The 25,558-nt window shown below is 38.7% G+C and overlaps 1 protein-coding gene across 3 annotated transcripts in view; it reads right to left on the bottom strand.

Moving 5' to 3' along the window:
• LDAH (lipid droplet associated hydrolase) overlaps positions 1-25,558 on the bottom strand; it is a 171,785-nt gene that overhangs the window by 123,739 nt on the left and 22,488 nt on the right. For all 3 annotated transcript variants that reach the window (XM_075269199.1, XM_075269198.1, XM_075269200.1), the window contains one exon: positions 13,810-13,944. In XM_075269199.1, coding sequence (XP_075125300.1) covers positions 13,810-13,944 — 135 coding nt within the window. The remainder of the gene's footprint in view (positions 1-13,809; positions 13,945-25,558) is intronic.

Here is a 25,558-nt window from a genome sequence, read left to right as displayed (position 1 = left end):
CTGAGTTATCCCTGATGTCAATCAGGGATTCTCTCAGAACACACAAGAGCGGGATTGTAAGGCTCACCATCGCATCCTCAGAGCTCACCCTCCTTGTGGACTCCTCAAAGACCCGTAGGATGTCACAAAGGTCTCTCATCCATGGCCACTCATGGATGTGAAACTGAGGCAGCTGACTTTGTGGCACCCTAGGGTTTTGTAGCTGGTATTCCATCAAAGGTCTCTGCTGCTCAACCACTCTATTCAACATCTGAAACGTTGAGTTCCAGCGTGTGGGGACGTCGCACAAAAGCCGGTGTTGTGGCACATGCAGGCGTTGCTGGAGAGATTTTAAGCTAGCAGCGGCTACTGTCGACTTGCGAAAGTGGGCGCACATGCGCCGCACTTTCACCAGTAGCTCTGGAACATTGGGGTAGCTCTTTAGGAAACGTTGCACCACTAGGTTGAAGACGTGGGCCAGGCATGGAACATGTTGGAGTCCGGCAAGCTCCAGAGCTGCTACCAGGTTCCGGCCGTTATCACAAACGACCATGCCTGGGCCCAGGTGCAGCGGCTCAAACCATATTGCCGTCTCATCGAGGAGGGCATCCCTCACCTCGGAGGCAGTGTGCTGTCTGTCCCCCAAGCTGATCAGCTTCAGCACAGCCTGCTGACGTCTACCAACGCCAGTGCTGCAACGTTTCCAACTCGTAGCTGGGGTCAATCTAACAGCGGAGGAGGAGGCGGTGGCGGAGGAGGAGGCGGTGGCGGAGGAGGAGGCGGTAGAAGAGGAGGAGGAGGGGGGTGTTCTTCTCGTGTCCCTGCCAGGAATGTTAGGCGGGGAGACGAGGTACACCGGGCCAGTTTGGGAAGCAGTCCCAGCCTCAACTACATTCACCCAGTGTGCCGTCAGTGAAATGTAGCGTCCCTGTCCGCATGCACTTGTCCACGCGTCGGTGGTCAAGTGGACCTTTGTGCAAAGCGCGGAACTAAGGGCCCGCCTGATGTTGAGTGACACGTGCTGGTGCAAGGCGGGGACGGCACACCGGGAGAAGTAGTGACGGCTAGGGACGGCATAGCGAGGTGCCGCAGTTGCCATCAGGTCCAGGAAGGCGGGAGTTTCAACAAGCCGGAACGCCAACATCTCCTGGGCCAGCAGTTTAGCGATGTTGGCGTTCAAGGCTTGCGCGTGTGGGTGGTTAGCAGTGTATTTCTGCCGCCGCTCCAATGTCTGAGAGATGGTGGGTTGTTGTAAAGAAACGCCTGATGGTGCCTTTGATGGTGCAGGAGAAGGAGATAAGACAGGACCAGGGGAGGATGAGGTAGAAGTCAACAAAGTGGCGGAGGCAGATGAAGTGGTGTCCTGGCTCGTCCTCTGGAGTGCATCGCCAGCACAGTCAGCAGTGGCAGTGGCAGAGGCAGAGGCAGTGGCAGTGGCGTGAACGGCAGTCGGCCTTTGTCCTGCCGTTGCTGCCTGCCACTGATTCCAGTGCTTGGATTCCAAATGACGGCGCATTGAAGTGGTGGACAGGTTGCTCTTCTCAGAGCCCCTAATCAATTTCGAGAGGCAAATTGTGCAGACAACACTATATCTGTCCTCGGCGCATTCCTTGAAAAAACTCCACACCTTCGAGAAACGTGCCCTCGAGGTGGGAGTTTTTCGGGGCTGGGTACGAACTGGAACATCTTGGGAGATTCCGGGTGTGGCCTGGCTTCGCCTAAGCTGCTGACCTCTGCCTCTGCCTCTAGCTACCCTTTTTGGTGCTGCACCTGCCTCAACATCCACACTACTTTCCCCGCTTGACATCCCCCCTGTCCAGGTCGGGTCAGTGTCCTCATCATCCACCACTTCCTCTTCCAACTCCTGTCTCATCTCCTCCTCCCGCACAATGCGCCGGTCAACTGGATGCCCTGACGGCAACTGCGTCACATCATCGTCGATGAGGGTGGGTTGCTGGTCATCCACCACCAAATCGAACGGAGATGGAGGAGACTCTAGTGTTTGAGCATCTGGATACAGATGCTCCTCTGTTAGGTTCGTGGAATCGTGACGTGGAGAGGCAGGTTGAGGGACAATGAAAGGAGCGGAGAACAGCTCTGGGGAGCAGGGACAGTTTGGGTTATTGTTCTGTAAAGCTTCGGAATTTTGGGAGGAAGGAAGACAAGACTGTTGGGTAATAGGAGGAGAGGAGGCAGAGTCTGACTGGCTGCTGGACAATGTGCTGTAAGCGTTCTCTGACAGCCATTGCAAGACCTGTTCCTGGTTCTCGGGCCTACTAAGGTTTGTACCCTGCAGTTTAGTTAATGTGGCAAGCAACCCTGGCACTGTGGAGTGGCGCAATGCTTGCTGCCCCACAGGAGTAGGCACGGGACGCCCTGTGGCTTCACTGCTACCTTGCTCCCCAGAACCATTCCCCCGACCTCGCCCACGGCCTCGTCCACGTCCCTTTCCGGGAGCCTTGCGCATTTTGAATTCCTAGTTAGAAATTGGCACTGTATACCAGTAGTAAAAATTGTGGGTGCACGTAACCCCAATATATTCTTTGAATTCCCAGTCAGAAACTGGCACTATATGGCAGTAGCAAGAAATGAGGGTATTTGTATTCCCAATATACTCTTTGAATTCCCAGTCAGACACTGGCACTATATGGCAGTAGCAAGAAATGAGGGTATTTGTATTCCCAATATATTCTTTGAATTCCCAGTCAGACAATGGCACTGTATACCAGTAGTAAAAATTGTGGGTGCACGTAACCCCAATATATTCTTTGAATTACCAGTCAGAAACTGGCACTATATGGCAGTAGCAAGAAATGAGGGTATTTATAACCCCAATATATTCTTTGAATTCCCAGTCAGACAATGGCACTGTATACCAGTAGTAAAAATTGTGGGTGCACGTAACCCCAATATATTCTTTGAATTCCCAGTCAGAAACTGGCACTATATGGCAGTAGCAAGAAATGAGGGTATTTATAACCCCAATATATTCTTTGAATTCCCAGTCAGACAATGGCACTGTATACCAGTAGTAAAAATTGTGGGTGCACGTAACCCCAATATATTCTTTGAATTCCCAGTCAGAAACTGGCACTATATGGCAGTAGCAAGAAATGAGGGTATTTGTATTCCCAATATACTCTTTGAATTCCCAGTCAGACAATGGCACTGTATACCAGTAGTAAAAATTGTGGGTGCACGTAACCCCAATATATTCTTTGAATTCCCAGTCAGACACTGGCACTATATGGCAGTAGCAAGAAATGAGGGTATTTGTATTCCCAATATACTCTTTGAATTCCCAGTCAGACAATGGCACTGTATACCAGTAGTAAAAATTGTGGGTGCACGTAACCCCAATATATTCTTTGAATTACCAGTCAGAAACTGGCACTATATGGCAGTAGCAAGAAATGAGGGTATTTATAACCCCAATATATTCTTTGAATTCCCAGTCAGACAATGGCACTGTATACCAGTAGTAAAAATTGTGGGTGCACGTAACCCCAATATATTCTTTGAATTCCCAGTCAGAAACTGGCACTATATGGCAGTAGCAAGAAATGAGGGTATTTGTATTCCCAATATACTCTTTGAATTCCCAGTCAGACAATGGCACTGTATACCAGTAGTAAAAATTGTGGGTGCACGTAACCCCAATATATTCTTTGAATTCCCAGTCAGACACTGGCACTATATGGCAGTAGCAAGAAATGAGGGTATTTGTATTCCCAATATATTCTTTGAATTCCCAGTCAGACAATGGCACTGTATACCAGTAGTAAAAATTGTGAGTGCACGTAACCCCAATATATTCTTTGAATTACCAGTCAGAAACTGGCACTATATGGCAGTAGCAAGAAATGAGGGTATTTATAACCCCAATATATTCTTTGAATTCCCAGTCAGACAATGGCACTGTATACCAGTAGTAAAAATTGTGGGTGCACGTAACCCCAATATATTCTTTGAATTCCCAGTCAGAAACTGGCACTATATGGCAGTAGCAAGAAATGAGGGTATTTATAACCCCAATATATTCTTTGAATTCCCAGTCAGACAATGGCACTGTATACCAGTAGTAAAAATTGTGGGTGCACGTAACCCCAATATATTCTTTGAATTCCCAGTCAGAAACTGGCACTATATGGCAGTAGCAAGAAATGAGGGTATTTGTATTCCCAATATACTCTTTGAATTCCCAGTCAGACAATGGCACTGTATACCAGTAGTAAAAATTGTGGGTGCACGTAACCCCAATATATTCTTTGAATTCCCAGTCAGAAACTGGCACTATATGGCAGTAGCAAGAAATGAGGGTATTTGTATTCCCAATATACTCTTTGAATTCCCAGTCAGACAATGGCACTGTATACCAGTAGTAAAAATTGTGGGTGCACGTAACCCCAATATATTCTTTGAATTCCCAGTCAGACACTGGCACTATATGGCAGTAGCAAGAAATGAGGGTATTTGTATTCCCAATATACTCTTTGAATTCCCAGTCAGACAATGGCACTGTATACCAGTAGTAAAAATTGTGGGTGCACGTAACCCCAATATATTCTTTGAATTACCAGTCAGAAACTGGCACTATATGGCAGTAGCAAGAAATGAGGGTATTTATAACCCCAATATATTCTTTGAATTCCCAGTCAGACAATGGCACTGTATACCAGTAGTAAAAATTGTGGGTGCACGTAACCCCAATATATTCTTTGAATTCCCAGTCAGAAACTGGCACTATATGGCAGTAGCAAGAAATGAGGGTATTTGTATTCCCAATATACTCTTTGAATTCCCAGTCAGACAATGGCACTGTATACCAGTAGTAAAAATTGTGGGTGCACGTAACCCCAATATATTCTTTGAATTCCCAGTCAGACACTGGCACTATATGGCAGTAGCAAGAAATGAGGGTATTTGTATTCCCAATATATTCTTTGAATTCCCAGTCAGACAATGGCACTGTATACCAGTAGTAAAAATTGTGGGTGCACGTAACCCCAATATATTCTTTGAATTACCAGTCAGAAACTGGCACTATATGGCAGTAGCAAGAAATGAGGGTATTTGTATTCCCAATATATTCTTTGAATTCCCAGTCAGACAATGGCACTGTATACCAGTAGTAAAAATTGTGGGTGCACGTAACCCCAATATATTCTTTGAATTACCAGTCAGAAACTGGCACTATATGGCAGTAGCAAGAAATGAGGGTATTTATAACCCCAATATATTCTTTGAATTCCCAGTCAGACAATGGCACTGTATACCAGTAGTAAAAATTGTGGGTGCACGTAACCCCAATATATTCTTTGAATTCCCAGTCAGAAACTGGCACTATATGGCAGTAGCAAGAAATGAGGGTATTTATAACCCCAATATATTCTTTGAATTCCCAGTCAGACAATGGCACTGTATACCAGTAGTAAAAATTGTGGGTGCACGTAACCCCAATATATTCTTTGAATTCCCAGTCAGAAACTGGCACTATATGGCAGTAGCAAGAAATGAGGGTATTTGTATTCCCAATATACTCTTTGAATTCCCAGTCAGACAATGGCACTGTATACCAGTAGTAAAAATTGTGGGTGCACGTAACCCCAATATATTCTTTGAATTCCCAGTCAGAAACTGGCACTATATGGCAGTAGCAAGAAATGAGGGTATTTGTATTCCCAATATACTCTTTGAATTCCCAGTCAGACAATGGCACTGTATACCAGTAGTAAAAATTGTGGGTGCACGTAACCCCAATATATTCTTTGAATTCCCAGTCAGACACTGGCACTATATGGCAGTAGCAAGAAATGAGGGTATTTGTATTCCCAATATACTCTTTGAATTCCCAGTCAGACAATGGCACTGTATACCAGTAGTAAAAATTGTGGGTGCACGTAACCCCAATATATTCTTTGAATTACCAGTCAGAAACTGGCACTATATGGCAGTAGCAAGAAATGAGGGTATTTATAACCCCAATATATTCTTTGAATTCCCAGTCAGACAATGGCACTGTATACCAGTAGTAAAAATTGTGGGTGCACGTAACCCCAATATATTCTTTGAATTCCCAGTCAGAAACTGGCACTATATGGCAGTAGCAAGAAATGAGGGTATTTGTATTCCCAATATACTCTTTGAATTCCCAGTCAGACAATGGCACTGTATACCAGTAGTAAAAATTGTGGGTGCACGTAACCCCAATATATTCTTTGAATTCCCAGTCAGACACTGGCACTATATGGCAGTAGCAAGAAATGAGGGTATTTGTATTCCCAATATATTCTTTGAATTCCCAGTCAGACAATGGCACTGTATACCAGTAGTAAAAATTGTGGGTGCACGTAACCCCAATATATTCTTTGAATTACCAGTCAGACAATGGCACTGTATACCAGTAGTAAAAATTGTGGGTGCACGTAACCCCAATATATTCTTTGAATTCCCAGTCAGACACTGGCACTATATGGCAGTAGCAAGAAATGAGGGTATTTGTATTCCCAATATATTCTTTGAATTCCCAGTCAGACAATGGCACTGTATACCAGTAGTAAAAATTGTGGGTGCACGTAACCCCAATATATTCTTTGAATTCCCAGTCAGACACTGGCACTATATGGCAGTAGCAAGAAATGAGGGTATTTGTATTCCCAATATATTCTTTGAATTCCCAGTCAGACAATGGCACTGTATACCAGTAGTAAAAATTGTGGGTGTATATAGCCCCAATTCTATTGCTAGGGGACTTGCAGGGTATTTCTGGGGTGAAGGTGGGGGGGCACACCGTTGGAACGGGTATCGGGGTATATATCGGGTATACGGGAATACACTGACAGTGTATTCCATTCAGGATCCTGGGAAAGCTGGGTTGCGGCGATTGAGCCCGTCAGTGCCACGTTACACTGACAAGCTTCTCCCTGGAATTTAGCTCTTACAAGAGCTGTTGGTTGTCTTCTCCTTCCTATCCTAGCCTGTCCCTGCCTACCCAGAATCTAAGCCCTAGCTAGCTGGACGGAAACCTCCGTCCTCGGTGAATTGCAAGCTCAGAATGACGCGAACCTGGGCGTCGCTGTTCTTTTAAATTAGAGGTCACATGTTTTCGGCAGCCAATGGGTTTTGCCTACTTTTTTCAACGTCACCGGTGTCGTAGTTCCTGTCCCACCTACCCAGCGCTGTTATTGGAGCAAAAAAGGCGCCAGGGAAGGTGGGAGGGGAATCGAGTAATGGCGCACTTTACCACGCGGTGTTCGATTCGATTCGAACATGCCGAACAGCCTAATATCCGATCGAACATGAGTTCGATAGAACACTGTTCGCTCATCTCTAATTATTATTATATATTTTATTTTTTTTAAAGGACTACAATGCTATTTTGGGACTTGTTTTTTACAGGATGGGTAAATTTTATTTCTCAATTCTTTTTAGTTTTTTTTTTATGAATTGATATACCGTATATACTCGAGTATAAGCCGAATTTTTCAGCCCAATTTTTGAGCTGAAAAAGCCTCCCTCGGCTTATACTCGAGTCAGCAAAAAAAAAAAAAAAGTATTTATTTTATTTTTATTTTTTTTTGAGGGTGAGGGGGGTCTATGACCAGGCACAATATCAATGTATGGAATCTCCCATAAAATAGTGCAAAAAAAAAAAAAAAAAATTTAAAAAAAGTTCTTAATCCCTCCTTTCCCTAGAATGCATACAAAAGTAGAAAATGACTGTGAAACACAAACACATTAGGTCTCCCTGTGTCTGACAGTGCCCGGTCTACTGAATATAGGGGATCTGCAGTGCTCCTGTTCCGTCAAGAAGGGGTTAATAGGAGCACTGCAGATCCCCTATATACAGCCAGACTGAATTCCAAGTGGGGGAAGACAAAACAGTCCTCAAGCTCAGGGAAGGGGCAGACAGACAACCAAAACACCCCCTCCCCTTCCCCAGCAACTACTGCACCCAAAAACTCCGACCATTTTAATTTTTGAAATTTTCCAGTAGCTGCTGCATTTTCCCCCCCTCGGCTTATACTCGAGTCAATAAGTTTTCCCAGTTTTTTGTGGTAAAATTAGGGGGGTCGGCTTATATTCGGGTCGGCTTATACTCGAGTATATACAGTAATTATTTTAGTATAGGGAAAAGTATTAGAAAGCAATTCTGCCATTGCTTTTATTTTTATACTTTTTTTAATTTTTTTTTTTTTTTACGACATTCACTATTAAAGGGGTTGTCCAGGATTGCAAAATTAAATGCAGGCAAAAGAGGAGAGCTGGAAAATAAAAATGCATTTATACTTACCTGTAAACTCTCCTCCGTTCTTGTGGCGGTCACTGCTGACATTCTGTTTGTAAACAGAATCGTGGCAGTGATGACATCACCCCGACGGGACGGCTTTAGCCAATCATGGCTCTCAGGAGCATAAATCTTAGATCAATGACTGGTGGTCTGGTCAACATGACATCACCACTGCACTCGCCCTGTATACAAATCTATAAAACTAATTCATCTAAAAAAGGGACATTCAGTGTATACGAAAGCTTAGAACAGAGCTAAAAGTCATTAGTCAGGCTGTCATACCGACACTCGCAACGCATCCAAGACAAGCACATGCCGCATACTGATTGTATGTTTTACTCGGCGGAATGAGACCATTATCTGACGTTGGCTTCGGGGCAAGTCAGTGTTTCTTGTTGGAAGCAAGTTCTTAAAATACTGACCTGTCTGTGCTGATTTGGAACAAATGACATACAGTGCTGCGAGTAACCTCAGCCATAATATACACTTCAGCTTTAATTTGCTAAAAACTAAACACAAATTATCCGCTGTGAGCAAAACAGTACATCAAAGCCTAGGAGGAGCGCTTCTCGCTCCGGAAACATTGTACTAATGACCTCACCCATGAGTATGCTGGGATGTATTGTGATTCACATACTGAGGTGGGGATAGAAACAGACACAGCGAAGCAGAACACAGCGAAATACAGTCATATACAGTACAGTATAGGAGGCCAGAAAAGTATCTCCAGTCTGAAATACTATTGAGGTCCATATTAGAGGGAGCAATGTCATAGCAGTTATATTCTTGTACATAGGGGCAGTATTATAGTACAGTGAAAACTCTTTGAGACAACCACCCAAAATTGAATGAAAAAGTGGTCTTCAAGAGAGGCAGTCTTCTTAAAGAGGTGATGAGGTTTCATTACAGTTATATTCTTGTACATTGGAACAGTATTATGCGTAGTTGTTCTATACTTGTACATAGGAGCAGTATTATAGTAGTTATATTCTTGTACATAGGAGCAGTATTATAGTAGTTATATTCTTGTATATAGGAGCAGTATTATAGTAGTGATATTCTCGTACATAGGAGGTAGTATTATAGTAGTTATATTCTTGTACATAGGGGTAGTATTAAAGTAGTTATATTCTTGTACATAGGAGCAGTATTATAGTAGTTATATTCTTGTACATAGGAAGGAGTATTATAGTAGTTATATTCTTGTACAAAGGAGGTAGTATTATAGTAGTTATATACTTGTACATAGGAGCAGTATTATAGTAGTTATATTCTTGTACATAGGAGCAGTATTATAGTAGTTATATTCTTGTACATAGGAGCAGTATTATAGTAGTTATATTCTTGTACATAGGAGTAGTATTACAGTAGTTATATTCTTGTACATAGGGGTAGTATTATAGTAGTTATATTCTTTTACATAGGAGGGAGTATTATAGTAGTTATATTCTTGTACATAAAAGCAATATTATAATAATTATATTCTTGTACATTGGTGTAGTATTATAATAGTTATATTCTTATACATAGGAGTCGTATTATAGTAGTTATATTCTTGTACATAGGAGCAGTATTATAGTAGTTATATTCTTGTAAACAAGAGCAGAATTATAATAATTATATTCTTGTACATTAGAGTAGTATTATAATAGTTATATTCTTATACATAGGAGTAATATTATAGTAGTTATATTCTTGTACATAGGAGCAGTATTATAGTAGTTATATTCTTGTACATGGGAGCAGTATTATAGCAGTTATATTCTTGTACATAGGAGCAGTATTATAGTAGGTATATTCTTGTACATGGGAGCAGTATTATAGTAGTTATATTCTTGTACATAGGAGCAGTATTATAGTAGTTATATTCTTGTACATAGGAGGAGTATTATAGTAGTTATATTCTTGTACATAGGAGCAGTATTATAGTAGTTATATTCTTGTAAATAGGAGCAGTATTATAATAATTATATTCTTGTACATTAGAGTAGTATTATAAAAGTTATATTCTTATACATAGGAGTAGTATTATAGTAGTTATATTCTTGTACATGGGAGCAGTATTATAGTAGTTATATTCTTGTACATAGGAGCAGTATTATAGTAGGTATATTCTTGTACATGGGAGCAGTATTATAGTAGTTATATTCTTGTACATAGGAGCAGTATTATAGTAGTTATATTCTTGTACATAGGAGGGAGTATTATAGTAGTTATATTCTTGTACATAGGAGGTAGTATTATAGTAGTTATATACTTGTACATAGGAGCAGTATTATAGTAGTTATATTCTTGTACATAGGAGGGAGTATTATAGTAGTTATATTCTTGTACATAGGAGGAAGTATTATAGTAGTTATATACTTGTACATAGGAGCAGTATTATAGTAGTTATATTCTTGTACATAGGGGTAGTATTATAGTAGTTATATTCTTGTACATAGGAGTAGTATTATAGTAGTTATATTCTTGTACATAGGAGGAGTATTATAGTAGTTATATTCTTGTACATAGGAGTAGTATTATAGTAGTTATATTCTTGTACATAGGAGGAGTATTATAGTAGTTATATTCTTGTACATAGGAGGTAGTATTATAGTAGTTATATTCTTGTACATAGGAGTAGTATTATAGTAGTTATATTCTTGTACATAGGAGGAGTATTATAGTAGTTATATTCTTGTACATAGGAGTATTATAGTAGTTATATTCTTGTACATAAAAGCAATATTATAATAATTATATTCTTGTACATTGGTGTAGTATTATAATAGTTATATTCTTATACATAGGAGTAGTATTATAGTAGTTATATTCTTGTACATAGGAGCAGTATTATAGTAGTTATATTCTTGTAAACAGGAGCAGTATTATAATAATTATATTCTTGTACATTAGAGTAGTATTATAATAGTTATATTCTTATACATAGGAGTAATATTATAGTAGTTATATTCTTGTACATAGGAGCAGTATTATAGTAGTTATATTCTTGTACATGGGAGCAGTATTATAGCAGTTATATTCTTGTACATAGGAGCAGTATTATAGTAGGTATATTCTTGTACATGGGAGCAGTATTATAGTAGTTATATTCTTGTACATAGGAGCAGTATTATAGTAGTTATATTCTTGTACATAGGAGGGAGTATTATAGTAGTTATATTCTTGTACATAGGAGGTAGTATTATAGTAGTTATATACTTGTACATAGGAGCAGTATTATAGTAGTTATATTCTTGTACATAGGGGTAGTATTATAGTAGTTATATTCTTGTACATAGGAGTAGTATTATAGTAGTTATATTCTTGTACATAGGAGGAGTATTATAGTAGTTATATTCTTGTACATAGGAGTAGTATTATAGTAGTTATATTCTTGTACATAGGAGGAGTATTATAGTAGTTATATTCTTGTACATAGGAGCAGTATTATAGTAGGTATATTCTTGTACATGGGAGCAGTATTATAGTAGTTATATTCTTGTACATAGGAGCAGTATTATAGTAGTTATATTCTTGTACATAGGAGGGAGTATTATAGTAGTTATATTCTTGTACATAGGAGGTAGTATTATAGTAGTTATATACTTGTACATAGGAGCAGTATTATAGTAGTTATATTCTTGTACATAGGGGTAGTATTATAGTAGTTATATTCTTGTACATAGGAGTAGTATTATAGTAGTTATATTCTTGTACATAGGAGGAGTATTATAGTAGTTATATTCTTGTACATAGGAGTAGTATTATAGTAGTTATATTCTTGTACATAGGAGGAGTATTATAGTAGTTATATTCTTGTACATAGGAGTAGTATTATAGTAGTTATATTCTTGTACATAGGAGGAGTATTATAGTAGTTATATTCTTGTACATAGGAGGTAGTATTATAGTAGTTATATTCTTGTACATAGGAGTAGTATTATAGTAGTTATATTCTTGTACATAGGAGGAGTATTATAGTAGTTATATTCTTGTACATAGGAGTATTATAGTAGTTATATTCTTGTACATAAAAGCAATATTATAATAATTATATTCTTGTACATTGGTGTAGTATTATAATAGTTATATTCTTATACATAGGAGTAGTATTATAGTAGTTATATTCTTGTACATAGGAGCAGTATTATAGTAGTTATATTCTTGTAAACAGGAGCAGTATTATAATAATTATATTCTTGTACATTAGAGTAGTATTATAATAGTTATATTCTTATACATAGGAGTAATATTATAGTAGTTATATTCTTGTACATAGGAGCAGTATTATAGTAGTTATATTCTTGTACATGGGAGCAGTATTATAGCAGTTATATTCTTGTACATAGGAGCAGTATTATAGTAGGTATATTCTTGTACATGGGAGCAGTATTATAGTAGTTATATTCTTGTACATAGGAGCAGTATTATAGTAGTTATATTCTTGTACATAGGAGGGAGTATTATAGTAGTTATATTCTTGTACATAGGAGGTAGTATTATAGTAGTTATATACTTGTACATAGGAGCAGTATTATAGTAGTTATATTCTTGTACATAGGGGTAGTATTATAGTAGTTATATTCTTGTACATAGGAGTAGTATTATAGTAGTTATATTCTTGTACATAGGAGGAGTATTATAGTAGTTATATTCTTGTACATAGGAGTAGTATTATAGTAGTTATATTCTTGTACATAGGAGGAGTATTATAGTAGTTATATTCTTGTACATAGGAGCAGTATTATAGTAGGTATATTCTTGTACATGGGAGCAGTATTATAGTAGTTATATTCTTGTACATAGGAGCAGTATTATAGTAGTTATATTCTTGTACATAGGAGGGAGTATTATAGTAGTTATATTCTTGTACATAGGAGGTAGTATTATAGTAGTTATATACTTGTACATAGGAGCAGTATTATAGTAGTTATATTCTTGTACATAGGGGTAGTATTATAGTAGTTATATTCTTGTACATAGGAGGAGTATTATAGTAGTTATATTCTTGTACATAGGAGTAGTATTATAGTAGTTATATTCTTGTACATAGGAGTAGTATTATAGTAGTTATATTCTTGTACATAGGAGGAGTATTATAGTAGTTATATTCTTGTACATAGCAGCAGTATTATAGTAGTTATATTCTTGTACATAGGAGCAGTATTATAATAATTATATTCTTGTACATTGGAGTAGTATTATAATAGTTATATTCTTGTACATAGGAGTAGTATTATAGTAGTTACAGTGTACAGTGCTGCGCAATATGTTGGCTCTATATAAATTAAATTTATTATTATTATTAGTTATATTCTTGTACATAGGAACAGTATTATAGCAGTTATATACTTATAAGCAGCATGATAACTGGAGAACAAAGAGTTTCTTTGTAATAACATATAATGCAACGTTTCTTATAGTCACACAAAACAAATGAATGGTTTGGGTTTTTTTTATAATTGGAGATAAGCTTTAATATTTGGTTTCTAATGGCTGTTTGTGCACAAAATACAAAAAATACACATATATTTCATCAATAATAAATAACATACCATTAGTCATATCCATTCCCATGGGTGGTGAACAGTGGCCTGCGTGGCTGATAGCCCATACTGGATATTGTCTCTTAAATCCACAGTAAAGAGTTTGCAAGAAGGTTTTATAGAATCCGATTACTCCAGGATTACCTGAAAAAGAAGCAGTACAATAGTAATAATAAAAAGTGTAAAATGATTTCTTAAAGTGACAAATAAAATTGAGGTGGCTAAATATTAACCACTTCAGTACCAGGCCAATTTGTGGTCCAGGACCAGACGCATTTTAGGTTTAATTTGTATTTGCGGTTTTGAGATCTGTAACATTTTTCTCGTATGTCTCAGTCAACTAATTTTTGTGTCTTTTTTCGGGGACACATAGGGCTTTATTTTTATGTTATCTTTATTTTCGAATGTGTTTTAATTTTTTTTATATCCAGGAAAATATAAACAAAATAGGAGGGAAATTGTGTCTGGTTTTCAATTTATTATTTTTTTTTTATTTAATAACACAAAGTGTCACTGAAAAACTTTATAATATAGTTTTTCCTCTCCATTACAAGTAATTTTTATTTAGTATGGTGTCGTTGGGGGTGGTGCTATAACCTTTAATAACAGCGTTTTATTAGCGTATTATTTATTTATTTTTTATTATTATTTTATTTACATTTTTTTAAACTTTTTTATTATATTTTTATTTTATTTTTTTTACAGATTGTGTCCCCATAAGGCGATAAGAGACCTTTGGGGACATTTGATCACTTATTTTTTGTACTGGAGGCTGATTTCTCCTATAACTGGGGCTGCTACATTTAACCCCAGTTGCAGGAGAAATCCAGCCTCCTGCACGCTGTATATACAGCTTACTGAGCTGATCTGGGGTCCTGTAGGACCCAGCAGCTCTTGTAAGACTCTGCTCCCCATGGATCACGTGTCTGCCGGGTCAGAGGGCAGCTGATTTATGGCAGCGTCCATAGCTGTGTATACAGTGCTCATTGAGCGCTGTATACACAGATATCGAGAAGGCAGGGGAGGTAATAAATCTGCCCTGTCTTCTCTCTGGGAGCTCCGGCTGAAGTTACAGCCGGCTCCTATTGAAAGCAGCTGCACGATCTCCGTGCAGCTGCTTTGTTCTGACTGGACGTACAGGCAACCACTTCCCGGACGTATATAGTCTATGGGCGGTTCGGAAGTCGTTAAGATGAACATTGACAAATACAGTATTTTACTAGGCAGATAATGGAACCAGAGTACAACATACAGAAATAGTGAACTTTGAGCTATCAGATCCATATTAACACCCACTGGATGCAAATGTAACATTTCAACTGGTCTTTCTTTAGACAGACAGTGGCTGGCTCTGAGCAGGCAAGATGGCTCCTTTATTTCATGTTCTGGTCTGTGACCACTGAGTCAGAGGGGAGCCGTATCATGGTGGTCCCATAGCTGTGCACACAGAGCTGATTGAGTATTATGGACAGAGCTATCGGGAAGGCAAGCAACTGTCCCTGCCTTCTCTATGGGATGACAAACCATCGCCAGATTTGGCTTCAGCTACCATCTTTATGCTGATGACACCCAATTATACACATCTTCCCATGACATCACCCCGGCACTCATACAGAACACCAGTGACTGTCTCTCTGCTGTCTCTAATATCATGTCCTCGCTCTATCTGAAACTAAATCTCTTTAAGACTGAACTACTACTGTTTCCACCATCTAATACATCTGTCCCTGATATATCCATTGCAGTCTCAGGCCTTACTATAACTCCTAGGCAGCAGGCCCGCTGCCTCGGGGTCATGTTTGATGCAGACCTTTCCTTCACCCCTCATATTGAATCACTCACACGCTCATGTCACCTCCACCTCAAAAACATCTCCAGAATACGCCCTTTCCTTACCAGAGATACACTAAAGACACTTATTGCCTCTCTGATTCATTCTCGCCTTGACTACTGTAACTCCTTACTAATCGGTCTTCCCCTCACTAAACTCTCTCCTCTACAATCTATTCTGAATGCAGCGGCCAGGCTCATTTATCAGTCTAGACGCTACAGCGATGCCTCTGGTCTGTGCCAGTCGCTACACTGGCTGCCTATTCATTATAGAATAAAATATAAAGTTATCACTCTCATCCACAAGGCTCTCCATAATGCCGCACCTCCCTACATTTCCTCCCTCATCTCTGTCTACCGCCCAACCCGTGCTCTCCGCTCACTCAATGACCTAACACTTACATCCTCTATTATCAGAACCTCCCACGCTCGTATACAAGACTTCTCCCGAGCTGCACCACTTCTCTGGAATGCTCTACCCCGGACAATCAGATTATCTCCCAATTTCTACAGTTTCAAACGCAAACTAAAGACACATCTTATCAGACAGGCCTATCACAATTTCAAACGTAAACCCTTCCGTACTATAATAAGAATCCACAAAATGTAACCCTCCTCTGTCCCCACTCCCACATTACCCCACATGATATGATGTCTTTTCAGGCTAACTTTATAGGTCCAAGCTCCATCCACATGTTACAGGACACCACTAGTGATGGCTCATAAGGTTTTGTTTGTGTAATGACAGTAACCTCTATTACAAAATTGTCTGAAATGAATACTGTATAGGCAATGCCGCCCCTGCTACCTCTTGTGTCACCCCCTCTACCTCATAGATTGTAAGCTCTTGCGAGCAGGGCCCTCAGTCCCATTGTGTGAAATGACATTCTTTGTTATGTATCTGTCTGTATTTGAACCCTACAAATTGTACAGTGCTGCGGAATATATTGGCGTTATAGAAATAAAATTTATTATTATTACAATATTATGCCCGGCTGTATTAACAGCAGGCATTCCAAGCCCACAGATGCAGGATTTCGTGCATCTGTCTGACCTTGTGGCAAGAAATGGAGCGCCCAGACGTATAAAGTCTATAGTCGACCCATAAGTGGTTAAGGCAAGTACATGACCTACATTAAATTGGATTTTATCAATTTATTACCTATCCTTAGAATAGGTCAACTGATCAACACCCTAGAACTCGGCTGATCAGTTATTTGAAGTGGCAGCACCATATGACATCAAGTTCATTGGTCAGATGGGGCTAAGCTGCAATATCAAGCACAGCCACCGAACAATGTATTGTTTTCTATGGAGAGGGAGAAGCATTCATCCAAATGCTGTGGTATCTTCCAACAGCTGATCGATGGTGTGTTGGACCGCTGCCCATCTTTAATGATCAATTGAAAACATGGAACGTAGAATTATAGAACCTAAATGATTATACATAGAAGGCATTATTATAGTAGTATTATTCTTGTACATAGGAGTAGTATTATAGTAGTTATATTCTTGTACATAGGAGCAGTATTATAGTTGTTATATTCTTGTACATAGGAGTAGTATTATAGTAGTTATATTCTTGTACATAGGAGTAGTATTATAGTAGTTATATTCTTGTACATAGGAGCAGTATTATAGTAGTTATATTCTTGTACATAGGAGCAGTATTATAGTAGTTATATTCTTGTACATAGGAGGCAGTATTATAGTAGTTATATTCTTGTACATAGGAGGCAGTATTATAGTAGTTATATTCTTGTACATAGGAGTAGTATTATAGTAGTTATATTCTTGTACATAGGAGCAGTATTATAGTAGTTATATTCTTGTACATACGAGGCAGTATTATAGTAGTTATATTCTTGTACATAGGAGTAGTATTATAGTAGTTATATTCTTGTACATAGGAGGCAGTATTATAGTAGTTATATTCTTGTACATAGGGGTAGTATTATAGTATTTATATTCTTGTACATAGGAGTAGTATTATAGTAGTTATATTCTTGTACATAGGAGTATTATAGTAGTTATATTCTTGTACCTAGGAGCATTATTATAGTAGTATTATTTTTGTACATAGGAGTAGTATTGTAGTAGTTATATTCTTGTACATAGGAGGCAGTATTATAGTAGTTATATTCTTGTACATAGGAGCAGTATTATAGTAGTTATATTCTTGTACATAGGAGGCAGTATTATAGTAGTTATATTCTTGTACATAGGAGTAGTATTATAGTAGTTATATTCTTGTACATAGGAGCAGTATTATAGTAGTTATATTCTTGTACATACGAGGCAGTATTATAGTAGTTATATTCTTGTACATAGGAGTAGTATTATAGTAGTTATATTCTTGTACATAGGAGGCAGTATTATAGTAGTTATATTCTTGTACATAGGAGCAGTATTATAGTAGTTATATTCTTGTACATAGGAGCAGTATTATAGTTGTTATATTCTTGTACATAGGAGTAGTATTATAGTAGTTATACTCTTGTACATAGGAGGCAGTATTATAGTAGTTATATTCTTGTACATAGGAGGCAGTATTATAGTAGTTATATTCTTGTACATAGGAGGCAGTATTATAGTAGTTATATTCTTGTACATAGGAGGCAGTATTATAGTAGTTATATTCTTGTACATAGGAGTAGTATTATAGTAGTTATATTCTTGTACATAGGAGCAGTATTATAGTAGTTATATTCTTGTACATACGAGGCAGTATTATAGTAGTTATATTCTTGTACATAGGAGTAGTATTATAGTAGTTATATTCTTGTACATAGGAGGCAGTATTATAGTAGTTATATTCTTGTACATAGGGGTAGTATTATAGTATTTATATTCTTGTACATAGGAGTATTATAGTAGTTATATTCTTGTACCTAGGAGCATTATTATAGTAGTATTATTTTTGTACATAGGAGTAGTATTGTAGTAGTTATATTCTTGTACATAGGAGGCAGTATTATAGTAGTTATATTCTTGTACATAGGAGCAGTATTATAGTAGTTATATTCTTGTACATAGGAGGCAGTATTATAGTAGTTATATTCTTGTACATAGGAGCAGTATTATAGTAGTTATATTCTTGTACATAGGAGTAGTATTATAGTAGTTATATACTTGTACATAGGAGGCAGTATTATAGTAGTTATATTCTTGTACATAGGAGGCAGTATTATAGTAGTTATATTCTTGTACATAGATTAGTATTATAATAGTTATATTCTTGTACATAAGAGATGTATTATTGTAGTTATATACATGTACATAGAGGATAGTATTATAGTAGTTATATTATTTTACATAAGAGGCAGTATTAGGTTATATACTTGCTCCACAGTAGTTATATTCTCATACAAGGAGCAGTACTATTGTAGTTCCATTCTTTTACTAGGCCTCCTACTGAACTGTTCAATCTCCAACGCCTAGTGCAAAGACCATGTACTGAGGCATAAGGGGTCCCTACAGGTCTGTACTTTAAGCAGAAGTTATGAGGCAGTACTGTATAGGCCAACAGCAATCTTTGGACATTGTAAAAGAAGGATTCATAGTAAGTCCATGTGCATAGGGCCTAAGGGAATTTTATAGCAAAATGAGAAAGCAAACAATATATAAAATGAATAAAACTGTAGAAAAAAAAAGTATGTTAAAGTCTATTGCTTGGCCTAGAACACATGTGCAGCGTAACGTTAACCTGCCCCATGCCTGTTATTCTGCTTAATACATAGGTGTTGCAGTGAAACCATGATACATCATTGCACCTTACCACCGGGGTTTCATTTGCTTAAATTAAATACATTTGTTAGCAATTCAGACAGTAGTAGACGAGAATTACCTTATTGTTTGGATTGTAAAATCCACTTCTTAGCTCACCCGGGCACCCCCCGCCCCCCTCCCCGGCCCACCTTTAAATTTAGTGCACTTTGTGGATTTGTTTTGGCTACAAAGTATTTTTCTTGAAGTCCAGATGAGCACTTCCAAGTCTTTTCAAATATTTTGTAGGAAATGTTAGGCATTAAATCCTCATCACGTGAAATTCAGAGAACAGCTGTTGAGAGCAGCTGAATGGAAGCAAATGTTTCCGAGGCTGGTGGTAGTGGGTGACCGCATTGAGGGGAGCCGGGCTCTGCTGCTGAAAGTAACATGCCTGCACAATGCATTAAACTGTTTACAGTCAACACATTGGGCCTGACCCCTAAACAGCTTCTCTTTCCTTAACTGTGCAATTACAATATCCACTTTCAACCAACCACTAAATTCTATTATCTTTCCAAGTCCTCTCTAATTTCTTGAAACAAATAACATGCCCTAAAGGGCCCTGTGGTGGCGGAGAAATTCCCAAGATCTAGTGGACAGGGCAGTGAAAGTAGCAAAGGCGTGCGGCCCACCTGTTAGGTAAACCATGTACAGCTGATCGCACCTGTGACCGCTGCTAGCCCCAAACAAAAAGATTGGATTTTTCTGAGCCCCTGAGCCTACTCAATGGGCAAATGTCACAGCAAGTAATTAATAAAAAAAAATAAAAATCCAAAGCTGTATTAAAAAAACAAAACATTACTGTTGTGATCATATACAAAAGTGGCCAAATGAAAATATCATAGATGCATTATATATATATATATATATATATATATATATATATATATATATATATATTTATTTATGTATATATATAATATGTTATATATGAGGACACACACATATATTATTTATGTATCATATATACATACACATACATTTTTTGAGGTTTCATAATTTTATATACACGCATACAAATATCTATCATTCTCTCTCTATATATATATATATATCAACTCCAGCTTTCTGACCTATATGTGGTCCAGGGCGGGTCTTGAATAGGCCTGTGCCGTGTGGTTTTGTTTTGTTCGTGTGGTTGGTAGTAAACCCCACATATAGTTAGTTTTTACTGTTTAGTTACAGCTCGGACGAGCAGGGTTTGTTCGTTGTATTCTCTAAAGTTAAGGAGGCACTCACACTGCCGCTGCTGTCCGCCCCGGGGTGTCCGCTGTAAACCCCTGGGAAACCGGACAGCAGATGGCTTGCGAGCGGTCGACTGTAAAACCCATTCATTTGAATAGGTTTTAAAAGGTGACCGTCCGTGAGCATTTTTAGCCTCTCCGCCTGGAAACCATTTTATTTTCAGCGGACACAAAGTTCTGCATGTAGGACTTTGTGTCTGCTGAAAAAAAACGGTTTCCAGGCGGAGAGGCTAAAAACGTTCACGGGCGGTAAACTTTTACAACCCATTCAAATGAATGGGTTTTACAGTTGACCTCTCGCAAGCTGTCTGCTGTCCGGTTTCCCCAGGGTTTACAGCGGACACCCCGGGGCGGGCAGCAGCAGCAGTGTGAATGCCCCGTAAGGCTGTATTTTATTTTTGCTTATTCTGTGCCTCATGCCTCATTTATTTTTTGCTGTTTTTTCAAATAAACCAGACATCATGTCCCTGTGTCTGACTGGGTCTGGTTGGGTCTGCCCCATTGCTGCTACCAAGATACCTTCCTCACTAACTAACTAACTAACTAACTAACTAAATAATCTAATAAAAATGTGAACCTTACTAATTTAAAAAAAAAAAGACACTGACGGCAAAAAAGGCAAAATAATAATATCAATGGATAAGACTTTTACAACTAAATTAAGAAATAATATAATTAAAGACTGAAGCGTAATAATTACAAACCTAGCATGAAGGACAAAAATGACCAAATGAAAAAAGTCAAATAAAAATATTAAGTGATGAGACTGAAGTGATAAGTCTGTTACAACTAAATTGCAAAATAATATAATTGAAACTGAAGGCTAATAAATAATAAATTATTAATAAATTAATTTAAAAAAAAAATCGTATTTGGGGAAAAAAATATTTTCAAACGTTAATAAGTGTAAAAATTAGAATGTTAAATTTAGAAAAAAAAATACTATTATTATAACACTACAAATAGCATACAAATATATATAAAATGTTATAAAAATTGAAGCTCTTATTTATTATACAAATAATTAATTGGAAGGAAAAATATAAAAACAAACTAGTTAATCCTTAGATACTACCGTCAGGATTTCTAATATCAGTACTATTAAGGTGTCTGTGGGATTTTAAAAAAAATTCTCTATTTTGCGCTTAGACTTCCTGCGTTCATATAGAAACCTTACAATATAATTTGCTTTGGCTTTGCATTATAAAAAGCTAAAATTTTAAAATTTTATAAAAAGTTAGTTCTGGCTCGTTTAGGCCGAGAAGGACCAGGCTGTATATTCATTATGGTGCAGAGTTCAACAGTTTCTAATCTATAAGTGGAAACAAAATAATTAATTAAATGAGTTACCAGCTTTCAGGTCTCCGTTATCAGGTTTCCGTCTTCTGCCAGCAGAACCTGTCAAACAGTGTCCGGCCATGAGCGCCGTTGAGCGTTTTATGCTCTCCGCCGCAAAACCGTTTTTTTAAACCGGACACAGAGTACTGCATGTCCGACTTTGTGTCCGGTTAAAAAAAACGATTTTGCAGCGGAGAGCACAAAACGCTCACCGGCGCTCACGGCCGGACACTTTTCAAATGAATGGGTTTGAAACATGCCGGCAGGTTTCCGTCTCCTGCCCAGTTTCGTGCAGGAAACGGAAACTTGCATAATGGAGACCCCAGGCACAGATGTAAACGAGCCCTTAATAAGTTATGCAGCATGTCCATAATCATTAAAAAAAGTTACATAATTACTATCATGTGTCTCTGAGGCACCGGCAGGTCTTCATGTCATCATACCTGACAAAGCACTGAACAAATCTCCACCAAATCAACACCACACTTTCTGTTTCTATTGGATGAAAGGTATGTGGGTGGAGCTTCTGATCAGATACTGGAATGTGGAATTATGGGGGAACAAAGATTGGACGGTGTATGATAGACACCATGATAGTACTTAAGGGTTAAATGTGTAAGGCCAGGACTCCACATTGTAAAAATGCTACGTTATACTGTACCTGCAAAGTGGATGAGATTCTGCCTAATCCCATCCACACTGCAGAAAAAAATTCCGACACCTGATCCCCATCCAGATCATTTGTGCTATAAGCCTTCGGGTGCCAAAAGCTTCTAGAGGAGGGGTGGCGCATGCAGCACACATTGCTCCTCCAGTAGCAACTTCTGGAACCTGTCTGAAAAATTCAATTTGGTTCTGGAGAACCCCTTGAAGTTCTTAACACAAAAATAAGAACCCTTTCCCTTACCCCGCACCTACTTCTAAAGATATTTACAGTTCCGTCATGAGCTCTGGAGCAAATATCTTAAAGTATCCAGTAATTGACATCTTTATCTCTCAAGGCCCAAGGGGCCTTATTACAGATGCATATCCTTATCGGAAAACTAAACTTGACTCTACACAATTGTCAGCAGAGAATAAATGTCTACATAGATTGTTAACCCACATAACAGGCATCATCAATGTCCCACATCTTGGGCCAACGTGGCCCTGGGATGCCCCAAGAATGAAGTGGTGTCGATGTTATCTAACATCTTCATCATGGTAGACATCCCCAAGTCTTGCCCGTTTGGTCTTCTGGAATAATCGACTTGGCCAGACCATACCCCCATCTTCCATAGGAAAACACAAATGTTTGCCATGAAGACAAGAGCAATTTGATAGACAGACAATCTAAATGTTTTGAAATGAGCCATGGACCTGTGTATTCCTGGTCGGTCATGTGATGGTAACACCTGTGAACGGCTCGTCAAACAGAGATCTGATCACCGTCCCGTAACAAGCCATACACATCACATGACCAGGACGGATTTGTACCCCCTAAAAACAAAGGCTCCTCCTAATTGACAACAAGCAGAGATCTTGAAAACCAAGATGAACTAATGCAGAATCTATCTTGGAAAATTGTAAGTAACGCCTTTCCTTATACTTAAATAACCTCTATTTCTGGAGTACCCCTTTAATTTGAAGAGAGAACAGACCTATAATTTAAGCCTATATAAAAGCATTTTATTATGTCATTCCCCTATATTGCATGTTTCCATTTTTGCTAAGCTTTTTATAGCCCTGCATGATTTTTGGCACGCGGCGGATTCACAAGGGGGCTTCAGATAATGAGAGTGTGTTAACATAGACATGTATCTACAATGATGCATAGCAAGGCTCTTCCTACATGGGATCAAACAAAATGGATGTGGTTAGGAAGTATGCTAGTGCGGATTTCACCGAGAAAGGATCCTGAGGACACATCCTGATGTTAATGTGGTCCAGAGTGCAGGTATCACTGGGGATTATCAGCGCTTCAGGACATCTTCTCTGGCAAACCCAAAGTTGTCTCTGTCAATTCACTGCGAGAACAATATGTTACGTGAACCTGAGATATGAGGATAAGACAATTACAAGATTTACAATCTCGCCGTAGACGTAGCAAACTGCGGCTGTTTTATTGTATCACTGGTTTATCGAAATCACTACATGTTTCTGCCAATGATATAGCACTAACTTATACTGCAGCGCCGTACGGAGACTGTCGTCATTCAGGGGTCCCTGTCCCCAATTGGTTTCACAATCCGAGTTCTTTATTGTCAACACGCTCAGGGTGATGTCACCTATTAGCCCCTTCAGGTCCGGGACAAATTTTACTTTTAGTAACTTTATAGCCATACAAGGGCTTGTGTGCGGGACAAATTGTATATCCTAATAGCGCCAATACATACCATGCACTGGGAAACTGGAAAAATATTCAGATTTCAGTAGAATTGAAAGAAATTTGCATTTGCATTCTGTTTTGACATTGTGTCCACTGTATGTTGTAAAAATGACGTTACCTTAATTCCGTAGCTCAATACGATCAGGGGGATACCGAATTTTTATTGGTTTTTAGGTTTTAAAAGCTTAAAAGTAATAAATTTGAAAAAAAAAAAAAATTCTATGCATCACAGTATTCCCTTAAAGGGATTCAATCATTAAAAAGCTATTTTTGTGTCACTAACCCGTAGGAATAGCCTTAAGAAAGGCTATTCTTCTCCCACCTTTAGATGTCTTCTCCGTGCCGCCGTTTGGTAGAAATCCTGGTTTTCTTCAGCATGCAAATGAGTTCTCTCGCAGCACTGGGGGCGGTCATCAGCGCTGAAACAGCACTGGAGGTATCCTCAATGCTGTGAGAGAACTCTTCAGAGCTGCCTCTATCTTCACCTGGAACGCCCTCTCCCTGCGTTTTCTTCCGGCGCTGGCTTCAACCATCTGGGTATGTGCAGTTGGTTCTGCTGTAGGGTCTCGGGCAGAGCCGACTGCACATGCCCGCGGCCATTTTCCTGTGGCAGCTTATACAGTAAGCTGGGGTAAGCAGCCACAAGAAAATGGCCGCTGGCATGCACAGTCGGCCCTGCCTCAGGCCCGACAGAAGAGCCTACTGCGTAAACCCAGAAGGTTGAAGCCAGCGCCGGAAGAAGACGCAGGGAGAGGCCGTTCCAACCAAAGATAGAGGCGGCGCTGGAGAGTTCTCTCGCAGCATTGGGGACGCCCCCAGTGCTGTTTGAGCGCTAGGGGCCGCCCCCAGTGCTGCGAGAGAACTCATTTGCATACAGAAATAAACCGGGATTTCTACTGAACGGCGGCGTGGAGAAGACATCTAAAGGTATGAGAAGAATAGCCATTCTTAAGGCTATTCCTACGTGTTAGGGACAAAAAAATGCTTTTTAATGATAGAATTCCTAAACAGTCATTAGACAAATATTTCTGGAGCAATTTAACCGGTTGCAGAAGTTCGGGTTAACTCGGCTACAACTATATAGGTCATGTCATAGCCGCTTTTTCACTTTTGACCGTAGTTTACGTCTAATATTATAATAAAATCCTAGAAGAACATCAGGTATACAAGTGAAGTGCATTGAGTCAATGCTTTACAAAACCCGATACTT

This window comes from Leptodactylus fuscus, chromosome 3, assembly GCF_031893055.1.
Source record: "Leptodactylus fuscus isolate aLepFus1 chromosome 3, aLepFus1.hap2, whole genome shotgun sequence".
Classification (NCBI taxonomy): Eukaryota; Metazoa; Chordata; class Amphibia; order Anura; family Leptodactylidae; genus Leptodactylus; species Leptodactylus fuscus.
Note: the sequence above shows the minus strand (reverse complement) of the source record. Positions and strands in the feature narration are given on the sequence as shown.